Genomic DNA, 23,025 nt, shown 5'->3' on the forward strand with positions numbered 1-23,025 from the left:
TTAGATCCAGTTTGGAGAAGGTAATAAGCATAATTAGGTAAGATAGATAAGATAGGTCCAGGGTTTATGGATATGTGAACAGACTTAACTAGAGGGGTCTGTTCTTTTTTCTCTAAGATTGAAAAGAACAAAGAGAATTAATCAAGGTGTTTAACATCGGGGGATGTTCAGCAAGCATTTTTTTTTTTTAAATCACATTTTTTTCAATGAATCCGGGGTTTTACAAACAGTCAGCGCGGATTTCAGGTCATTGATAAATAACATGGAATCAAGATTATAACTGCTGTAAGTGTTTAGGATTTAGAAAGCACCGTCTGAGAGCAGTGACAGGTTTCATAAGAAAAATGCATAAATACTAAAATCAGAAAATTCTACCATGAAATGGAGGAAAAGCAGAGAGTGGGACATTGCCTCCATTATTTTTGTGTACTGTTACATGTGACATCCCAAGTAGATATTGATAGGGTAGTCCAGAAGGCTTTTGGCACATTGGCCTTCATCAGTCAGCGTCTTGAGTATTGAAGTTGGGAGGTCATTTCACAGTTGCACAAGACATTGTTGAGGTCACATTGAGAATACTGTGTTCAGTTTTGGGCACCCTGCTATAGGAAAGATGTTGTTAACATGGAAAGTGTGCAGAAAATATTCAGGATGTTGCTAGGACTTCAGAGCCTGAGCTATAGGGAGATGTAGGATAGGACTTTATTGTCCAGAGTGGGGGAATCAGGAACCAGGGGACGTGGGTTTAAGGTGAGAGGGAAAACAAACATTAATGGGAAGCAAAGGGGCAACTAAGGATGGTTGGTGTATGGAACAAGCTGCCAGAGGAGGTAGTTGAGGCAGGTAATATCACAACATTTAAGAAACATTAAGGCGGGTATATGGAAAGGATAGCTTTAGAGGGATATGGGCCAAGTGCAAGAAGGTGGGACCAGTGTAGGCATTGACATGGGCAAGTCGGGCCGAAGGGCCTGTTTCCACTGTGTATGACTCAATGACTATCCAACAAGGTTCCTGTTGATCCTGGGGCTGATCAAGAATAGATTGGGCAACATATGCAGAAAGAGAATGAGTGTTATCGTTTCTGGTCAAAGACCATATTTGAGAACTGTGAAAAAGTGAACATGTTAGAGAGAAAGTGGAGTTAGGATGGCTAGGACTATGGCTAATAAGAGGAGGAATGGGGCCAGCAAGAGAGCATAAACTAGTGACCAACCTGTCAAAGGGTCAATAGGAGCAGGAATAGACAGAAAATACAAACAGAAGCTATGAAGTGAGGGCATTTGGAGAGTACGAATATAAATAAAGGAATGCATAAAAAGCTGTGAAGTGCAAGGTGGTAGGACATTTTCAGCAGGTCAGGTTGTGCTAATGGAGTGAGAAAACATGTCAATATCACAGATGGATGATGTGCAGTAGAAACGGCTGGTTCTGATACCGATAGAGGTACCTGAAGTTGTAGAATTTTATATCAAATCCAGAAGGCTGCAACATACCCTGATACATAGATACATAGAAAATAGGTGTAGTAGTAGGCCATTCGGCCCTTCGAGCTAGCACCGCCATTCAAGGTGATCATGGCTGATCATCCCCAATCAGTATCCCGTTCCTGCCTTCTCCCCATATCCCTTGATTCCGCTAGCCCTGAGAGCTCTATCTGACTCTCTTTTGAATATATCCAGTGAATCGGCCTCCACTGCCTTCTGAGGCAGGGAATTCCACAAATTCACAACTCTCTGGGTGAAAAGGTTTTTCCTTATCTCAATTCTAAATGGCCTACCCCTTATTCTAAAACTGTGGCCCCTGGTTCTGGACAGGACAGAATATAGGGTGTTGTTCTTCCAATTTACATTAGGTTTTGATAAGAGCAGTGCAGAAGGTCACAGCGGAAAATTATGTGAGAACAAGATCTGAGTTCCTTCCAGATTGATTGTAAACGCAGTCACGTGATGTGTGGTTGGTTTTTCCAATGTGGAGAAAACATCCAAGACATCCCTCTGCCATCTTATTCCAAACTTGAAACAGCTTTCTTTACTCTCTTTCCCAGTTCTGGTAAAGTGTTTTTGACCCGAAAGGTTAACTCTGTTTCTCTTTCATCAGATGGTGACTGATCTGTTGTGTGTTTCTATCATTTCCTGTTTTTAATTCAGAATTCACACTCAACATTATTCCCTTTATCATGTATCTGTATACAGAAGGCAGGTACAGGATATTGAGTTGGATGATCAGCCATGATCATATTGAATGGTGGTGCAGGCTCGAAGGGCCGAATGGCCTACTCCTGCACCTATTTTCTATGTCTATGTTTCTATACTGTGGTCGGCTCAATAGTAATCATGTATAGTTTTTCTGCTGACTAGTTAGCACACAACAAAAAGCTTTGCACTGTACCTTGGTACACTTAACAATAAACTAAACTAACTAAATTCCAGCATTGCATTTTTTTTTAATTTCACACAGAAGTGGGAAATGTTCAACCTACAGTCCCTCCACTCCAGAACTAATGTCACCTTAGTTTAAATGACTGAGATCCAAGTACTGCTGAATTGTTCACTGGAGCAAATAATAGTCCTTACACTCATCATCAACAAGGCAAAGAACCTCCATAATTTCCCCCTGTTGAACAATAAAGAGCCATAATGAGCCCCTCGGAAACATGGACAATCTCCATTATTTCAGGACCCATTTCTCAATGAAGGCAAACATTGATAATGAAATTCAGAGTGCCAGCATACCCTTGAGTTCACAGGATCAAGATGTCAAACACAGCATAAATCTCATGGGTAGCAGTATTACTTGATTCCCTATATGCTTTGGAAACTTAGACTATTGACAACAAGCACCTCAAAACAATGAAACGATATGGGGGCGGCACGGTGGCACAGCGGTAGAGTTGTTGCCTCACAGCGCCAGAGATCCGGGTTCGATCCTGACTATGGGTGCTCCCTGTATGGAGCTTGTACATTCTCCCCGTAACCTGCAGGGTTTTCTCTGGGAGCTCCACTGTCCCTGGTGTGTAGAGTAGCGTGTGGGGATCATTGGTCAGCGCAAACCCAATGGGCCGAAGGGCCTGTTTCTGTTCTGTATCTCTAAACTAAACTAAATACCACCAATGTAGCCTTTGCAACATTCTCCAAATCCATTGGCAGGAGAAGCAAACCAATACCAGCAATGTGTTCCAGAAAAATGTCCCCAACATTGAGGCTCAAATGAGAGTCGATAATGTGTTGAGTAGGCCATGTCGTATACATGCCTGACCCCAGGCACTTTGAACAGACACTCTGTTTCATGTTCTGTCACATCAAGAGATGATCAGGGAGAATGTTGAAGATCAAGTCCTCTTAGTAAAAGTGTAATATTTTCACCAATACATGAGAATCCCTGACTCATAATCGAAAATTGGAGGAAGAGCATTTGAGGTTGAGAAGCTTGGATCCATTTGTCAACAGCGTACAGAAATCCAGGATAAACAATGGAAATAAAGCCTCCCACCTCTCAACACCACCCAAGTATCTACCATGTCAACACTCTCTTGCCCCAAATGTGGCAGTCTGCTGGTTGCACATTAAGGGGCTGTCCCACTGCGATGACCTAATCTGCAAGTTCAGAAGAGGTGTCTTTGACCTTCAAGCTCGTGGGCACTCGCCTGGAAAGCCTCGAGCTGTATCGACCGTTAGTGATGAAACCGCAAGCTGGATCGAGCGACCGCGCACACACACAAAGAGAGAGAAGGAGAGAGAAGGGCAGAGAAGGGCAGAGAAGGGGGGTAGAATGAGTGGGGACACTTTTAAGAAGTCAGACAACGTTTAATAAAGTTTAGCAGGCATTTAACCTACCGGTTGGTTTTCCTTGGTCCTGAAAACTCCAATGAGCCAATTAAAATGCCCGGTCAGCGAAGGAGATTGCCTACGGCTGCCCTCGACTGCCTGTAACTAAATAGCGACCCCACTCCACTGTACTACGAATTAAAAAGAACCATGCCGACCAATTGTTACTCGCGGAAAAATTTTCAACATGCTGAAATATTTGCCGTGACCTAGCTGAGGCCGCGAGTATGCGGGATCTTCCCTCGAGCATGAAGGAGAGTTCCAGTGACCTCATAGGACCTGCTAGGACCACGTGACGACCACGCTGCGAGTTTGAGTCAAGGGCAAACCCTTCGCAGATTAGGTCGCAGCAGTGGGACAGCCCCTTAAGTCTCATCAACAACCTCTAAATCCACAGAAACAAGGAACTGCCTAAAACACTATTCCGTGATTGAATGGCAAGAAATAGGCCATATAAAATACCACAAAACCTTTAGAGTGAGACCACACCACGATATTGCAAAATATTGGTAGTTATAAAGACAAATTGCAAAAAAAACTAATTAAACTAAAAATTATTGCATTCCCACATTGACCTGTCTATTCTTTATTGCACCAGAACAATTGATGAAACCAATCAGTTATTTCATTGTACAACTAACAAGGCTCATCTATAAAGTGATTGCTCTGATTTATTTACTTTTGTCTTATTTATGATGACGTACCATAATTGGCCAAGATTAGATGTGCCGTCTAACCTTGAGTGCTACATCACTGCAAAATAGTACTCAGCTTGTTGCAGTTGAAAGTATGTCAAGAGTGAAGTAATCTGTCTCAGTTAGTGAAGAATCAAATAAAACACTGCGTTTTGTGATTTTTCCATAGTTGCTTCACTGGCAAAATACAGCAGGATGGTATGATAGGGGATTACTGCATTGTAACAAGGAAATCAGCCCAGAAGCTTCCTAAATTAAATGTAAATTCAAACTGATAAATGTTAAGACACTGAAGCTAATGAGTAAGTCGGTACTTAAGGCAAGTGAAAGCATAAGCTTAGAAAATCATAGATAATGTGAATTGTCACAGTCTTTATCCCAGGTTAGGGGATTCTACAACTTGGGCATAGATATAAGGTGAGAGGGGATGGAACGGGGCATGGAAATGCAACTTTTTTTTTCACGTGGAACGAGGTGCCAGAGGAAGTTGGTTGGAATTACAATGTTAAAAAACATTTTAAGCGGGTACATGGATAGAAAAGGTTTAGAGGTTTATGGGTTAATGCGGGTAAATAGCGCTAGCTCGGGTAGGCAACTTGACAGGCATGGACGAGTTGGGTCAGAGCCTGCTTCTGTACTACTTTGTCTGGAAAATCAGTCATTTGCTGTTGCTTTTTCTAGCATTGTCCAAAAATCCTTCAGGCCCAGTCCCCAAAACCCAACCCTCCTGCATTATCCCTCATGGACCTGTTCAATGTACTCTCTAATTACCTCGGGTCCTTGCTTTGAACCTGATGCCATAGATTATTCAGTCCCACCATGGAGGCTTAGATCTCCAAAATCTGCCCTGCTTCAAACACCACTCTCAATCCTTGGTCTCTTACCCTGATCTTGGATAGAGTGGATATTTCCACTAGTACATTAAGCTCAATAGTAGGAACATCATGTTGCAGCTGTATAGGATATCGGTGAGACAACACCTGGAATATGATTGTGGTTCAGGCTACCATTATGTAGGAAGGATGTGATTAAGCTGGAAGATATTCAAAAAGTTTCACAAGGATGTTGCCTGGGCTGGTCAACTTGAGTTATGAGGAGAAGCTGGATAGGCTGGGAATCATTTTCCTGGATAAAATGAATCTGAGGGTGACCTTATTGAAGTTTACAAAATCATGAGGGGAATAGATAAGGTGGATGATCACAATCCTTTTCTCAGGGTAGGGGAGTCTAAAACTAGAAAGCCAAGGTTTCAGGAAACAGGGTAAAGATTTAAATGGGATCTCAGGGACAAGATTTCCATACAGAGGGTGGTGAGTATGTGTAACGAGTTGCCTGAGGAACCCTTCTTCAGACTGATGTCAGGGGAGTGGGCGGGGCAGAGATGGGATGTAGTCGGAGACAGTAAGACTGGTGGGAGAACTGGGAAGGGGGAGGGGATGAAGAGAGAGGGAAAGCAAGGGCGATTTAAAGTTAGAGAAGTCAATGTTCATACTGCTGGGGTGTAAGATACCCAAGCGAAATATGAGGTGCTGTTCCTCCAATTTGCGCTGGGCCTCACTCTGACAATGGAGGAACCCAGGACAGAAAGGTCAGATTGGGAATAGGAGGGGGAGTTAAAGAGCTGAGCAACCGGGAGATCAGGTATGTTAAGGCGGACTGAGCGGAGGTGTTCAGCAAAATGATTACTGAGTCTGCGTTTAGTGGGATATGGGCCCAATGCAAGCAGAGGGATTAACTCAGGAAGACAGCTTGGTTGGCATGAATGAGTTAGGCCAAAGGGCCTGTTTCCATATGGTATAATGCTGTGACTCCACATTGAAGATAATTGACAAATATCACACTGGAGCTGGCTGCCACATCTAATGTTGTACAGTACCCTAGCAGTGAAGTGGTTAAAACTTCAAAAGAGATCGCGCTGTTTGTTAGCTGCCAATACTAATTTCAAGCATTATTTAAAAGTCTATCTATACTCCTGTCTTATCAGACATAACTTACATTTGTAACACATTTTTTTTTAATACCAACATGTATATCAAATTCCATTGTAATGATGTTTCAAACATGTCTTTGCTTAGGGACAGTGCAGTCAAATCTAATTTAACACAAGTAGTGTTCTAATAACATAAAAAAAACCCTTGTTGGACAAGCACTAGTGCTATTCTATTCAAAATGCTCTCACTGAACTAATGCAGAGGAACATTTATTTCTGATAACAAGTATAAAATATTAAGGTCCCTCAACATTCATATTAATGAGACTTGACTGTAAATGTAAAATCTTGGCTATTCAGTTTTAAGCATATTCTAATGAAACCAGATGACTGCACATCTTGCATTTTTTTTAAACAAAAAGTAAGCATTATCTTTCTGGCTGAGAACTTTGATCTTTCACATTAGAGTTCCAATTACATTGTAACTATTTTGCTAAGTTAGCTTTGTATTTTAAACCAGAACTTTCAAACACTTTGATGAAGTTTGTGATTTTTTGACACAGAGATAATGTGGGATCTCAATAAGCAGAAGGTTACTCGGGAAGAATCCAGTCTGGAATTCTAAAGCATGGCCGTACGGCCAGGAGCATTGGACAATAGGAGGTCGGACACAATGACACAGATTGACAGCAATGGTCAAAAGCACAGCATGTTGGCCTGTATATGCAGGTCAACAGCTGGGTCAACAAATAGCCTTTCACAGGTGTGCAGCATTTGTAGATTTACAGTTCCCGACTCTGTCTCCGTGCTTTTCTTATATCGAATTTGAGAGCAGATTCTCTTTTATCAATGCACTACACCTCAAAGGAAAATTCTGCACTTCTATCTGTTTCAACTGAACCTCTTAAATATTTACCAGTCAATGACTGTCTTGTATTTCGATGAGAGTCAGGACCTGAAATTGGAGCATCATCACCATCTAAAAGACCATCATCTACTTTCCTTTTTTTGGGACGCAGATAAAAGACAATCACTCCCAAGAAATGGTGATGAAAGGGTATGGTGACAAAATCAATGGTTAAAATGTAACTCGTTGAACCAAGAGCTCTGTTTCTACTTATTAATTATTTTGTCTGCTCTGGTTAAAGTTTAATTAACCAATCCCTTCTGCATCGACAGGCATGTTTTCCATAATTTTCTTTTACTTAGTCATATATTATATATATACCCTGACAATTTAAAACAGCCTTATGATTTCAAAATATTTTTCTTTGAAAACACTCAAATGCTAACATAACAGACAGGGGTAATTTCTAGGGAAGTAAACACAGTGACTTAATATCTAATATCACTAGAATAGTTTAATACAGTAAATTAAAATTCTTGGTCTTTTGTCACATTTATAAATATGCACAGTACCTCAGTAAAGTGCTTTGAACATATTCACGGTTATATTTAAGATTGTGCATTATTTTCAATATATGTTCTAACATGGTGGGACTGCCATTACCAGAATTGTTAGAGTGGTTCAGGCAAGTGGCTCATCACTATCTTTTCAAAAAGTGATAAGGGATGTGCAATAAATGCTTCCCTTAGCAGCAATGCCTGGAACCCAAGTAAGTGAAAAAACATAACTTGCTGACTAATATCCAGCAATGTCTTTTGAAGTAGCTTGAGTATAATTCTGGACTCACTGATCTAAACATGGACAAATAAATAATCAGGTGGGAAGCAGACAAAAATGAAAGGATAAAACAATCTAGCCAGGGATGATCTGAGGGGAATTTGTGGCACAAATAACATGGTTTGAAGGGCAATAATCACTGTCTTTTCGGTGTTAACCAGTTTTCTGTCTTGAGTGTACATGTGGAAAATGCACATAGCTCTCATGTCAATAACATGTATGCATGTGGGAAGAGAGGCAATGAGTTAAATATTTGGAACAATCCCTTACCTGCTGTATTAAAATAAATAACTCAATTATGCATTAAATTCTATTGGCATAGTTAAAAAAACATCTAAGACGAACAAATGTACTTAACAACAGCTCTGGGAAGTATTATTAAATTAAAATTCCTATGCCTATTTAAATATCACAAGCGTAATATATGTCATTAGACATGAAGATATTTTGGGTTAATATTGAGCATCTGTCACAAAAGCAACATTTTGACCTTTATTGCCAAAAGTGCTAAGTCTATGAATCTTAAAATGATGATCTATCCCCTTCAATTCCCATAATTTATTTGCAAATAGTTATTGGGATTCTGATCCTACATTTAATTAGCTGATAATTTTTCTTCACTGAATTATTTTACTGCAGGCAATGGCACTCAGTCACATTGTCCAGCAATAACAGTTCTGATAGGTGGAATGCTTTTCTTTTAACTGTAATGCAGATGACATAGACTTATGAGATCTGACTTGAGTTGGAACAGTAAAACGCTAATTATTGATAGCATCTTTTTTGAAACCTTTGAAATCAGGGAAATATGGTCTCATAATGATGTTTTTTTTTCCTATTTTAAAAGATAATATTAATTATTAATGACAAAAAGGAGGGTAAATATAAAGCTGCATGATTAAAACATTGCTGCATTAGGGATGTTTTAATTAAGTGAAAATGCTAATGTTGTTATACTAAGCAGATCAGATTAAAATGATCCTCAGTGTGAGTTATTGTAACCCATATTTTATGTTACATTACCAATGACATGTAAAAAAGATCTACATGAGATACACTTCGAGACATACAAAAAAAACTATATATTAAATGACTGGGGTTAATAATTCATTTCTCATATTCGTTCGTGCATCATGACTTATTTTTTACATTTACAAAAGGAAATGGCATGACAGTCACTTTAATTTCTAAAGAAATCATTTTGGTCTTGAACGTTTGGGGAGATCTGCATTTCAGTTGACAGTAATTAGCATTAACTAATAAAGAACACTCACATTGCCACTCCAAAGAATTCGTGTTTTGCTGTTGATATAACAATGTCTGCCATGCACAGAACTTTGAGGTAGTCGTCTCTACTGCTTTGGTAGCCCCAGTGCAAAACTGAAGAACCCAATTCCCTTCTGGCCTCAGCAAAGACGTCTTTAATGAGAAAAAAAAAATCAACAATTCAATATGGTGCAAAATTAACTCGTATGTCAGCTTTGCCTCGTCTAAAGTTCAGGTTAATTAGCTTCTGCTTATTTTATAGAACTTCTCAGAGTTGTTTGCTTGTATAATCAAGGCACGGAAGCAGAACCAAATGCTGAGGTGCAAAAGCTGACAGAAGCAAGGCCCGCCTCAACATCCTCCCCTCTCTGAAAAGCCAACTGTCTGCTTCATAAAACTCGCTTAGCAGACAGTGAAACAAAATGGACTGTAAAGTTCGTTAAATGAAAATATTAAAAAAGAATTAAGCTAATGGAGATAAAATTAAAAGAAATGAGGCAACAAAAACATCACACCAAAAATGGCATCACTGTGACAGCTAAGTTTCCTAATGACGGACTGCATTCGGAAAAATTAAATGGCATTCCATGCTTAAATTTCTTTGGAAAGTAATGATCCATGAATGATGCTCACTCCAGGCATTTAGAAGTGGAAAAAAAATGCTCAACAACAACAAAGAAGGTTCTGAGACTGACAGAGATTTTTTCACCACTGATGGTGTTTTTTTTTAGGCAGGGGGAGGGTTGTGGAAGGAAAGCTTTTATTTCTGACAGAAGCAATACCTGGTACTTCTGTAAAGGTCTCGCCAAGGACAGAAACATCAAAGGTTAGTCCATTTTCTTTCAGCATCAGTAATGTCTTGAAGAAGAGTTCAGGATCTTTATCATGCTCCCTTGAAACAAATCAAAGTTCAAGATGATGAGAGGGCTTTCCAAGCTAAATAAGGTGATACCTGCTAAGTTATATTTAAAAATTCCCCAAATTCAAGACTCTAGATCCTTAGAAAACTGCTTTCCTTTTTAAACATATTGAAAGAAGGACACATACCATATAGTGTAGTTGACAAGTAATCTTTATAATGCATTATATGCTTTTGTTCATTTATATTACACCCATGGCAATATTAAGATGGCTAGCTGAAAGGAGTTATGATTTTGACACTGTGAGGGAGAAAATTTAGCGCAGTTGAAATGACAAGATTGTTGAAATACCCTACACTAATGACTGTGTTTTTGCTGATGCTAATTTAGCTCCCTCACACTGCCAAGTTCAGAACTCCTCCAGCTTGGTTCATTGATGAAGTCATCAGGACTTCTTGTTTATAAAATACATTCATCCCTTAGCCTCCTCCTTAGAGAAAGTGTAGAATATCACGATTAATCAAAATTCGACACAACTTCTTTATCAAGTATTAAAATGAATCCAAGGAGATGAAAACAATCGACACCAATAGTGGCCTAATAATAATTATGAGTACATTTCAATTGTATTCAATTATCTGCCCGCAGAAACAACGCAGAATATGTCCAAGGTCCTCAGTAGCACATTCATCTGCAGCACAGCAAGAGTTAAATATAATGATTGTTAAGCTCTGAGATACTGAATATCCCAAATCTTCATCACTTCTGATAACACAATGAGGTATAGATATGAAATGTTAAATCAGATTCTGAACACAAAATAACCTCACAATACTCTATGCCTGCTTGGTTGAAAGCAGTTGAGAATATTTTAACACCAGAACTTTTTGGCTCCAGTTTTGGATGAACATTAGTCGAAGAAAGTTTGCTGTTTGCAATTTGTGCAGAACAGGATAACAAAAGTGCAACAAAATCCTTCAACTCGATCTTATGACACATTAAATACAGCAGGGCACATTTTTATTTATCAGGATCACATTACTATTCATTTTGGGCAATATTCTTGAGAAAAACAACATTCCAAATAAAATATATCCCATTTTAATTGCAAATATTGGGTTTCAATAGAATTTTTACCCTTGCTACGTTTTTTTTGTCACGTGTTAATTAGTGCAAGATGGATTTACAGTTTTATTGCGCAGTTCCACATCACAACATTAATCAATCCTGCAATCAGAACATATTAACCTTAAAAAAACTTTTTATTATTTGTCCAAGATGCACACAATTCATATTAACCCTCATAGTGCCATCTACCTGCCACTTACATGGACCCCTTTTAAACATTTTGAATATGCACCATGAAAATTCTGAATGAGAGGTAGCAGCCAAATCATTACCTCGGGTAAGAGAGATTTCCACGTGCATGTTAAAATGACATTTTATTTGTACACGATTATTTATCTAACCAGTACCAGTGAGAGAGAGAAAAAACGGCAGTCACATGGTTTGCAAGGTTAAAGTCCAGACTCAGTGTCTAATCTGTCTGAAAAGTACAAAACTAATTCTTTTGTGTGGAACAGGGACATCATCATTTACAAGGACTGTGAATTTAGACTACAATAGCTTCTTGCTGAAGGTCAAATGGCTCTGTTACGTTTTAATAATAATCTAAAGCAGCACCTCCAACGACACTATTTCTGCGGAGTTCATATTAGGCTCCTAAGGTGTGGTATTAACAGAGCTTATTTATTTTAATTTGAGAGGCTCTTATTTGTTCATTCCCTTGTGGGAAAGCTGATTTCCATGATGATTCCCTTCTTAATTTTAATACCCTTTTTACTCATCATACAGACATTAGAATTTTGCAGGAAATAATGGAACTCCTGTGCAGGAAGAAAAGACAACTGAAGGGATGATAGTAAACTAGCTTTTGCAATTAATTGGTGTATGGTAGTGCACGTGTATGATAACAGAAATTTTCACCAAGGAAAGCGAGGTTAATTAATGTACGAGCTGCATTCACCAAGATGCTGAATTTAGTATTTTTCCCCCATGGTGTCTTAAGTGCCTTGATTTCCCAGTAATGACCTAGTTCTCCTAATGAGTAACATTAACCCCTGGCTGTATCTGTCCAGGATTTAATTGTCAACTGAAGCTGAAAGAGAAGTTTGCCGATCAGCAGGTATGTGGTACATTAACACATGTCAACTCAGGTCCTAATAAATAAATCTGTTGCCATAGGAATGGTAACATCGACAACACTGCTTTTCCTCAATTTTAAATAAATATCTTTCAGGCAACGTGGAGCGATGTTAGTGAGGTAAATGGCAGGGGGTGAGGGGTTGCGGGTTTGAAATTAAGAAAATAAGGAAGACATTTTTTTTTAAATGCAGTTTTCGTTGAAATTGTCATAAAAATGTTTTCTGGGTTATTATCTTTTATTTTTTAATTATATTACCTCCCTCACCATCCTCCCACTGCAATTGTAACTTTCTGATTCTGATTATGTCCACCAATTCTGTCGATTTTGGGGCACTTGTATCCCTTAATTAACAAGCCTGACATTAAAGTAACCAGCCAGCAAATGCACAGAATCGGATGGCATTTAAAGTGTTTTATCATGAAATTATCCCAACAGAGTCCATCCCGTAAGATAACATCATCATCAATACTCCATGCAAGACCCAACAGCTCAAGCACAATATTGCCTGCCATTTATCTGTTGTCAGCATAGGTTACAAACTGTAATCCTTGACTGCCTTGGAATTAGAATGTCTTTGATGTCCTCACAAGAGTCTTTGCCCGAAGGCTTTACCAATGCTCTGCAGCTCAATGTTTATTCCTCGTAATCTTCCTCTCATCTCCAGGCTACTGGTGACAGATGGTTATGTGCACACAATAGTGTTAGAGTTTGATATTTTTTTTTGCTCTCTATACAACAAATATCTATCAGATGTTGGGCCAAGAAAGCTGACATAGCTCACTTAGGTAATGGCAACAAACAGCTTGAGTTGATGTTTTTTGTCTTTTCTTCCCTATTCTCTGCCTGTTTCCTTTCTAACATTCTCAAAGGTAAAGTATATTAACTTGGCTGGCTTTTTTTTCATCAAAAACATATAGCAAATGACACAATTTTATGTTGCTATATTAATAGTTTATGTGTGTTTCTGTAGGTTAATATATTCCATTTTATAATACCTGTAGTTCAAATTATTAGATACGACCATGAAATAAATAACTCACTTGTCTGGGTTTACACTGCATGACCTGAAGGCACTTACTGTGCCCTCATGATTTTTAAGGATGCCCTAGACATCGATTATGCTAGCAGTCACCTCTCTATCTCTTCTTGTGTTTAAGAACATAAATTTTATTTCTGGATTTTCAGCTTGCTCTATGTAATAGATTAAGAATTTTGTTGCATAAATAAGGGACGTGGACTGATAAGAGTACCGTATATCAAGTATTTCAGGTATAGATGATGCATTTCACAGTGTGGCACTGTTAATGGATTAAAACAATGAAAAAATTAACATATAACAAAACATTTTTTTTAAACATTTAATGACATGATTTGTAAACTAATTCTAGGTCAATTTTTCCCCCGTTGTCACATTTTGTTTCTTAAGGCCCTGGAGTCAAATATGAAAATCCCTTTAGTTACCAGCTGCTGCAGATCAGCTATGAAAGCTTCTGGAGTTTTAATGTATTGGAAGTCAAATCTGTGTAAAGACGATTTACTTTCCTGTTGTGCGTACTAACTGCTTCACCTGTAAGCAGTTGTTCAATAAAATCTGACCCACTGATCCATTCCAAGCGTCTCCTCCAAACACCACATAATCTCGGATGAAGTAGACTCTAATCAGGCCACATGCAGATTAAACAGGCTAAGAGGATACTGGAAGAAAATGTTCACATTCACCAGTGGAAAATTATTACACTCCAGCCCCCCCCCCCCCCCCCCCCTCATCCTCTCAGCCCCTCACTACCTCCGCTCACACACTGCGTTTTAATCCCAACTCATTCCCCTCTAACAGTACACTGGAAACTGAAGTTTATGACTGTATACTCCTGGCAGCAGATTCTGCTCTTGTTAAAAGAGATTAGAAGATCTGGCATTATCAGTGATAATATGTGGAATGTGCCCGTGAAAAGATAGAGATGATTTACGTTTATAGGTTACCTCAGATGTGCGTACTCACCACCTGTGTGGCCAAACAATATGTAAAGGTTTATGTTTGGAGCCAACATTGTATTTTTCTTCCATGGGCCAGCTCAGCATGCTGCAGGAGTTAAAGGCCATGTGTTCCTTATCTTCTCTTGCATGATAAGCACTTGTACCTTCACTTTTCTTGATGTGGTTCAGCTTCATGAGTGATTCTGATAGCCCTTCCTGTTTTTCAGTGGGATGAGATTCCAGGGCTGAAGAACTGTTTCTCATCAATCCATCATCTGGTTTACACTTTCGCGAAGTAATCAGGGTCTTTAATCCTTTACCCTCTTCAATGTCTTGAATTTCAGTCATCTGAAGATTTTGGCAAAGTTTATGTTCTGGCAGAAATCTAAAGAGAGAGGTTAGACTGTGATGAAAAGATTATAGAAAAATACAAGCAGCAACACATAGTAGTTTTGTGCATCATGAAAATTAAGCAATATATGTAAAATACAGGAAAGGTAAATAAAATAATTTCCCATGTCAAATAATTCAACCAAAATAATGTGCTCAATGTATTATATAAATGTATTGGCATTAAAACATGATTAATCTGCTATTTTTTCTCACTGGCTAGCTTCATCTAGGGAAAGAATCACTCATATATGCGGCAATGTTATTTTGATAACACACCTAAAGTTTTCAGTTACAAGGGATAATGTAAGATAAATGACAGAAACAGGCCATTAAGATCAACCACAAAAGACACAAAGTGCTGGAGGAACCGAGCAGGCCAGGCAGTATCCCAGCATTCTCAATGAGTCCACGTTTAAAAAAAAAGACAAGCTAAGAACTTGCTTAAATAATTTTCGGTCAAATTGATAGTCAGTCCACATATGCATGCCCAGCACTGCACAATCAAACTATCTAAGATCCAGTTATTCATAACAAAACTCTGAATGCTGCTTCCTCAGAATAGTGAGATACTTTGAACTTTTATTTGTTTTGGGGTAGTGGGCTGAATTGCTTCAGCATTGTCAGACACTTAACATTTCAAGTACAGCAGGAGTGTTAATAGGAACAACTCTGTTTTAATCTTTTCATTTCAACTTCTTTGTCTGTAGAGATGAAGCTCACATTTAAAACAAACCCTTTTACGATTAGTCAGGCCTGTGTCCAGCAACAGAATTTTTCTACAATAAAGGGTAACTGCATAAAACAATTTAATGCATTGGTATTTCTGATTATGGAGAGAGTTCTGTCTTTTCTTTTACTGAATTGAAGGACGGACCGCATTTTTTATGCGCAACAGTTTTACTTGAGATGTGAAACAGGTTAGTCTGGCATACTCTTCCTTTTACTGACATTGAAAGGACCACACTTTCTGAGGTAATGTGTGGTTCAACTCTTTACTGCGTACTCACTTTTAGGATTAGTCCCAACATTTTTATAATCTGGAAAGGATACTTATGGAAAAGTCTGCACTGTGTCATAGCTGTTCCTAGACCCATAAAAAAGCGGCAGGTCTTTATCTGAAATCCATACTTTAAGGTGTCATTCGCAATCTCCCAGCTTTTCTGCATGTGGGTGTAATGTTTTTGAGGAAGGGGCAAGCAAGGGACTTACAATAGTAACTTACTTACACTTGGTAAAACAGCAAGATGACTGTTTCTAAGTATGGCATATTTGTTAATAATAATGTGCATTTAAATTTGGTTGTAAGCAATCAAATCAAATTGAGTTTATTGTCAAACGCATATGTATGGTGAAATCTTTGAATTCATAGCAAAAATTTGGAAGTTAGCATATTTATGTTAATAGTAGCTATTTCTCTCAAGCATTTTTTGATTATCTCTGTTCCATTAGCAGTAAGTAATAAAGGAATTAAAATGTCCAGCTGAAGTTAAAACATCCTTGGAAAATAAACTATGCACAGAGCTGACATTAATTCAGGTCCCTCACACTTAACGTTGTTTGTTGGTGCCTTTGAATCAATGGGACGAGAAGGTGGACATATGTTAGCTCCCATTTGTCATGATGCAGGTCAAGCAGGAATTTTTTTTTAAAGAGTGTACAATAACACTTTGCAGCAGTAAAACTTGATTTTCATGTAACAGATGATAACTGGAGCATTCCCTAAGGTTCCCTTTCAGCCCTTTCTCGGGAGATTTCCTTTTAGAATGAGGATTTTTTTTTCCACTCTCTAGCTTTCTCAATTGTTAAATGACGAACTAAGAACCAATCGTCATGATGTATTATTGAAGGCAAATTTACCGCATGCAAAAAAAAAAACGGTGCTCTTTTGTTAAAGTACAGGAAAATATAACCTTACAAAACATTTGCAAACATAAGCTGCCAGGACCACATGGAAATTCTCAATGCACAGAGTATCAGACCTCTTGCATCCAGAAATCGATTAATTATCGAGTTGTCACACTAACGCAGCAATAAGATTTTTGTTTCAACAACGCAGTCTGTAGTTGCATTCATGGTACCATGTAGCTGAGAAGCAGAAGAGGATGAATAATATTTTTTATACATGGAAGAAAGGTACCCCTTGAATGCACAATCATTCTCAAAGTAACCTATCAATTGTTGTGCACAACTAGGGGGCAATTTAAGTGTTCAAAATTGTGATATTGATACAGTTCTACTTTGATTATCTAATCAAACAAATATAGTAACATTGATTGCTGTTTACCGTTTAGAATGATAGTACAGGTGCACAACCTTTTATCCGGAGTTCCAGAAACCGAAAAGCTCCGAAAACCGGACATTTTTTCCAGGATGTCGTCTGCACACCAAAGCTCACGTTTGGCGCCAAACTTGACCCGAAACTACCCACGGTCAACCCAGGTCTGTACTACTGTAGTGGCTGCCTCCTCCCCAGTGACAGGGGAGACACTTAAACATCTGTAAATCATTGCTTAAATGTTAGTCAGTTAGTTTGGGGGGCTTTTATGTGGTGGTGGGTGCGGGTGAAGGGGGAAACTTTAATTCTTAGTGCCCCCTACCTGGTTCGAGAGGCAGGGAGCGGGCAATGCCTTCACCCCCCCACCACATAAAACCGGGTTACCGTGCAGTAAGCTCCGGAGCGCTGTGGCTGCCGACTCCCAACATCGCGGAGCTCGGGGACTCCGCGGGCTGGTCCCGGCCGCGGGCGGTGCCACTGTTGTAGCTCCGACCCGATGCCTAGCAATTAATAGTCAATGGATTGAAATTACAAATTAAAGAAATTATCAATGTATTAAATTAAATTTGACACAGCAAACTCTACCCCTGGCTGCGCGGCTTGGGCTCCAAATCCAGCCCGAGTTTCCCACGGCCGGACGCACGGAGCCCCCAGCTCCGCGATGTTGGGAGTCGGCGGCCACAGCGCTCCGGAGCTTACTGCACGGCGACCCGGTAAGGCATTGCCCGCTCCCCGCCTCTCCGACCAGGTAGGGGACTAAGAATTAAAGTTTCCCCCTTCACCCCCCCACCACATAAAATCCCTCCAAACTAACTGACTAACATTTAAGCAATGATTTACAATGATTCCCCGGTCTCCGGGGAGGAGGCAGCCGCTCCAGACTTTTCAAGCCGCCCGCGCTACCTACCTAATCTACGCTAAAAATCTTCCATTCGGAAATCCGAAAAATTCCGAAATCCGAGAAGTGTCTGGTCCCAAGGCTTTCGGATAAAAGGTTGTGCACCTGTACTGCAAAATAGAAAAAAATCTAAATGCATTTGCCTTTGAATTCCAAATTATTTTTTGTGTGCTTTGAACGATGCCTAGCAATTAATAGTCAATGGATTGAAATTACAAATTAAAGAAATTATCAATGTATTAAATTTACAAGTATTTGACCTCAGCATCAGTGTTTAGGACTTCTCTCTTCAGAATCATTCAAAGGCCTTTAAATACTTCTTTGTCAGAAAATAAATCTTTACTCTAAACACGATGCCTTAGTAGTAGTAGGCCCCCTTCGGTCATGACTGACCATGGGTGATGCATACTAGTTTGTTGGATGTAAGCCTGGGCGATGTCATATGGAGGACAGGCTGTTGCCCATGCAGTACTTCCCCCCTCTCCACGTCGCTGATCGATCCAAAGAAACAGCAAAGTCGTCGCAAGAGCTGCCAGAGCAAGGTTGTAGACAACGACAAACTGCCTTAGGGACTCCGACTCCGGATTTTCTTGAGGTTTACTCCTGGAGCTTTTTCCATGACTGGATATGGCCACAAGGCAGTGGAGGTTTTAAATCAGAGTTTTCCCTCTCCTAGATGGACTGCCTTCCCAGACTGACAAGCCCCATCTGCCCGAGAATCTGCCTTAATGCATAGGTATCTCCTCGGTCAATGGCATTGTGTTAACAGTAAGAGTTTCTCTAATTTAACTGCCACACCCATCCTACACCTTCACTGGGATTCACATTATTTTTAAAGTAAAGAATGAATCCATCTGATCCAAACCATGGTTATATAAAATCCAAATTGAGACTTTTGGGTTTGTGAAAGATGGAAAGCAAACTTTTATTCAACATAATGTTAAATACCGCCAGTGATCTGGGACTGTCCCACTTACTGCCCGTAGTCGCCCTAAAAAACGTCAAGTTGCACGACACTCCACGTCACTGCCACGTCAAGCTATGACACTCCGCGTCACCCAAGAAGGTTACACCCGCCTTCACAACACAAGAAGGTTACACCGAAGTATAATAATCACATTGGAAATGAACTTATCAACAATACATCTAAGGACCAATACCTTTTAAGAAATAAATTGTTTATTTAACGTCAGCGTCACCGGGCGTAACCCGCTGGACAGCGAGTCAGTGTGTGACAGGGCACACGACAGTTTTTTATTTGTAAAAAAAATTGAAAACCATGTATCATTTTCCTTTCACTTCACAATTATGCGCTACTTTGTGTTGGTCTATCACATAAAATCCCAATAAAATACATTTACGTTTGTGGTTGTAACGTGACAAAATGTGGAAAAGTTCAAGGGGTATGAATACTTTTGCAAGCCACTGTAGTCAATTCAATTTTATTTGTATAGCACATTTAAAAACAACTCACATTGGCCAAAGTGCTGTACATCAGTGCAGATACTAATGTGCTACATACAATGGTACACAGACCTAACAATACATACATAAACTGTTTACAGCACCCCCTCTGAGGGCCTCAAAAACGCTAGGGAGTAGAAATAGGTTTTGAGCCTCGATTTAAAGGAGTCGATGGATGGGGGAGTTCTGATGAGGAGAGGGATGCTGTTCCACAGTCTAGGTGCAGCAAACACAAAAGCGCGGTCACCCCTGAGTTTAAACCTAGACCGCGGGATAGTCTGTAGCCCCAAGTCGGTCGACCTGAGGGACCTGGAGGTAGAATGGTGGGTTAGAAGATTTTTGATATAGGAGGGGACAAGCCCGTTAAGGGCTTTGTACACGAATAATAGGAACTTAAAGTTGATTCTGTGCCGTACTGGGAGCCAGTGGAGAGAGGTCAGAATCGGGGTGATGTGGGCCCTTTTACGGGTATCCGTCAGAAGTCTCGCTGCGGCGTTTTGAACCAATTGCAGGTGGGACAAGGAAGATTGGCTAGGGAGTTGCAGTAGTCACGGCGGGAGGAGATGAATGCGTGGATGATTTGTGTGTAATGTGAGATCTCATGTTAGTGTTTGGCTGACATAGATGAGGTGTGTCGATTGTCCTCCTATGTCTTAAATGCCTGATTTTGTACATCTTTGGACTGTCGTAGGTGTGGTTAAGCTGCAGTGCTTTTATTTCTTTACAAATATAAAGAAACCAATATCATTTTTTGCAAGAGCTTTGTGAAGAAAAAAAAAGCCATTTCATCGATATATTAAAGTAATATCCAATTAATATTTTTATTTTTTGCAAAGATTAAAATTAAAAGTAAAACCTAAGAATCGAATTGGTAGTTGTAACAATTTCCATCTTGGTAGTTGTAACAATTTAAAAGTCTATGAAGAATGCCAATGGCAACACTTCAGTCACTGCATCTCGTGCCTTGGGGACCGTCCTCCACAGAATGAAAGTCCCTAGAGTGCGAACTATTCAAATGTTTAGTTAACTAGCAATTGCCAAAGCAGAATAGCTGAAGTATGCACCCAAGCTATTGAACATTTCTGAATCTTTCTTTTACCTGGCCATTCCAAGTCTTTCAATCCTTTCAACAACCGTCGGGGTCAAATCTGCGAGACATCTGTTTCTGTTGCTCTTGCCTCCAGCTGTACCTAGCAGTGCCAGCCAATATTCAAAATAGAAAGCTCCTCAAAGGAGCGCTATGCCTCAAGTGAAAGCTCATGGGATCCCAAATGAAGTTGAAAATTGGATTATCAATTGGTTAGATAATAAGACAGATGTGACCCATAAAGGCTCTGAACGATTGGTCTTAAATATTTATCAACAAAAGTATTGTATTGAAAAGGTTTAAGTTTATGGACAGTGCGAAGATATGAGTCTAGGTAGGTGAATGAGACAATAATTTAAAAAGCCCTAAGCGACTAATCAAAAGTCTTGTATTACTGGAAATGAAAGAAGGTACAGAAAGGATATATGCATGAATTATGTTCCAAACATCCTACATGGTATAATTCCCAATTTTTTTTAAAATAAACATCTCACTTGTTCTCATTTGGTGAAATGCATTTAGCCTCATGAAGGGCAGCTATTAAAGTCTCACGAACCTCCTGTAAACTTTGGTACATCCCCAGCCCTGCACACTGAAGTGCACACTCCATGTTGCCCCACCTACTGGCCCTCCCACCACAAGGACTGTACAGCCAAGCTGTGAATCACTGTGTACAAGCTGTACACCATATTACCAAGCTGGTAATACAGTGTACCATGTGTTAAACAGATATCTTTTATGATTTGACAAGAAAGTTCAAGACAACATAAACAAAAAGGAAAGCAAAATACTGGACTGCACATAAAGCATTCGAAACTATCTTGACAGACATTATAAAATTATGAAAGTTACAGATGAATAGACAGTCGGAACCTTTTTTCCCCAATATGGAAATATGGAATTGAATTGAATATGAAATACTAGAGGGCATCGCTATTCACAGAGGGTGGTGAGTGTCTGGAACATGTAGCCGTGGAAAGTGGTGGATGCAGATATGATAGTGGTATTTAAAAGACTTTTGGATAGGCAAATGGATATTCAGGAAATGGAGGGATATGGATTATGTGCAGGCAGATAAGAGTTGGTATTGACACCGTGTTTTTCACAGACATTGTGGGACAAAGAGTTTGTTGCAGTGCTGTACTGCTGTTGTTCAATGTCCTACGATCTGGATATAAAAATATTCAAATCTTTGAGAGAACCACATTTGGAATGTCATATAAATAACCAAAACAAAACAGCATTGAAAAACATTGAAAAGTAGGCAACAATTAAAGCGACAATTAATGAGACATTAAACCAACCAAACATAGTGAGATAAACGTACCGCATAAAAGACGTAACATATTTTTAAAATTAAGATCCTATAATTGGAATAGAATATAGTCATTAAAAGTTAAGAAGCATTTAAAGAATTGCTACCCCAATCCAAGTGACTTTAACTATAACAAATTTTAACCCAGCAAATTAATTTGGCTTATTTACTTTTGTTAAATTAAAAAAAAACATTTTACTAAACAAACAACATATTGTTAATTGGAAAAATCCAAATATATGGCAAAGGTAATAGGTAAGTTGTGTTAGTATTCAAAGTCATAAAACAGAAAAAAAAAAGTGATTGCATGAAAAAAGCAATAATACTTGTTATGTCATTCTTAGTGAAGGGAAAATAAAACAGCAATCAAAGAATCGAAGAATAGATCTTCAGGAAGTTATTGAAATGGGTGAGAGATTGTGCAAATTCAAAAGGCACTTTGTTTAAGAATAGAATGATTTTTCATTTTGGAAGTACCTTTGAATTTTGGCAGCAAAGGAAGTGGTCAGCAAGTTAAACATCGTACTGGAGACAGAGCAGGGGAAGCCTTGCTCACTGTAATGTATCTGGAGATTTTGTGCAGCCAAATGGCTGTTTATCTTCACTTCTTTATCAGAAGATTCAGAAGGGTAATTAATCCCTTGTGGAGATTTTGAAGGACTTTATGATTGATTATTGCACTGTTATAGTATTGCCTAATCCTATTTCTGATCCTTCTGTTCCTTAAACTGTAAATAAGTATGTTAGTTAATTACCACAATGCAAATCCACATAGTCCAATGCACAGATTACTCTAAGTGGAGCGAATATTGTTGGCCCAGATCATGCAGTGGTCTCCAAGGGTACAATATGTAAATGTACAGCTTTTAGATCAAGGACACCATAGTATTTATATAATTACACAATAACTGTATAAATAACTTAGGCAAATGAAACTGGAAGATATAGAAATTCTGATGGCACTAGATCATGGCGTATGGTAAATTGTGATAATATTGCAAATAGGTGATTGGAAGGATTGAAGGATGAACATAGAAGTTGATACGGATCAATAAGAATATTAAACTATAAAGTTTTGAAATAGGAAAGGAAAATCCACTGACGGAAATGTAATGATAGAGTATCACTCATGACTGCAGGACATCCAAAAA

The 23,025-nt window shown here is 39.1% G+C and overlaps 1 protein-coding gene across 7 annotated transcripts in view; it reads right to left on the minus strand.

The window, feature by feature from the left end:
- gtdc1 (glycosyltransferase-like domain containing 1) overlaps positions 1–23,025 on the minus strand; it is a 354,569-nt gene that overhangs the window by 76,787 nt on the left and 254,757 nt on the right. For all 7 annotated transcript variants that reach the window (XM_055638677.1, XM_055638672.1, XM_055638676.1 and 4 more), the window contains exons 5-7: positions 14,468–14,827; positions 10,185–10,294; positions 9,411–9,555 (exon numbers count right to left, since the gene is read on the minus strand). In XM_055638677.1, the coding sequence (XP_055494652.1) occupies positions 9,411–9,555; positions 10,185–10,294; positions 14,468–14,827 (615 nt within the window). The remainder of the gene's footprint in view (positions 1–9,410; positions 9,556–10,184; positions 10,295–14,467; positions 14,828–23,025) is intronic.

The sequence above is a fragment of the Leucoraja erinacea genome, chromosome 7 (assembly GCF_028641065.1).
Source record: "Leucoraja erinacea ecotype New England chromosome 7, Leri_hhj_1, whole genome shotgun sequence".
NCBI classification, from domain to species: Eukaryota; Metazoa; Chordata; class Chondrichthyes; order Rajiformes; family Rajidae; genus Leucoraja; species Leucoraja erinaceus.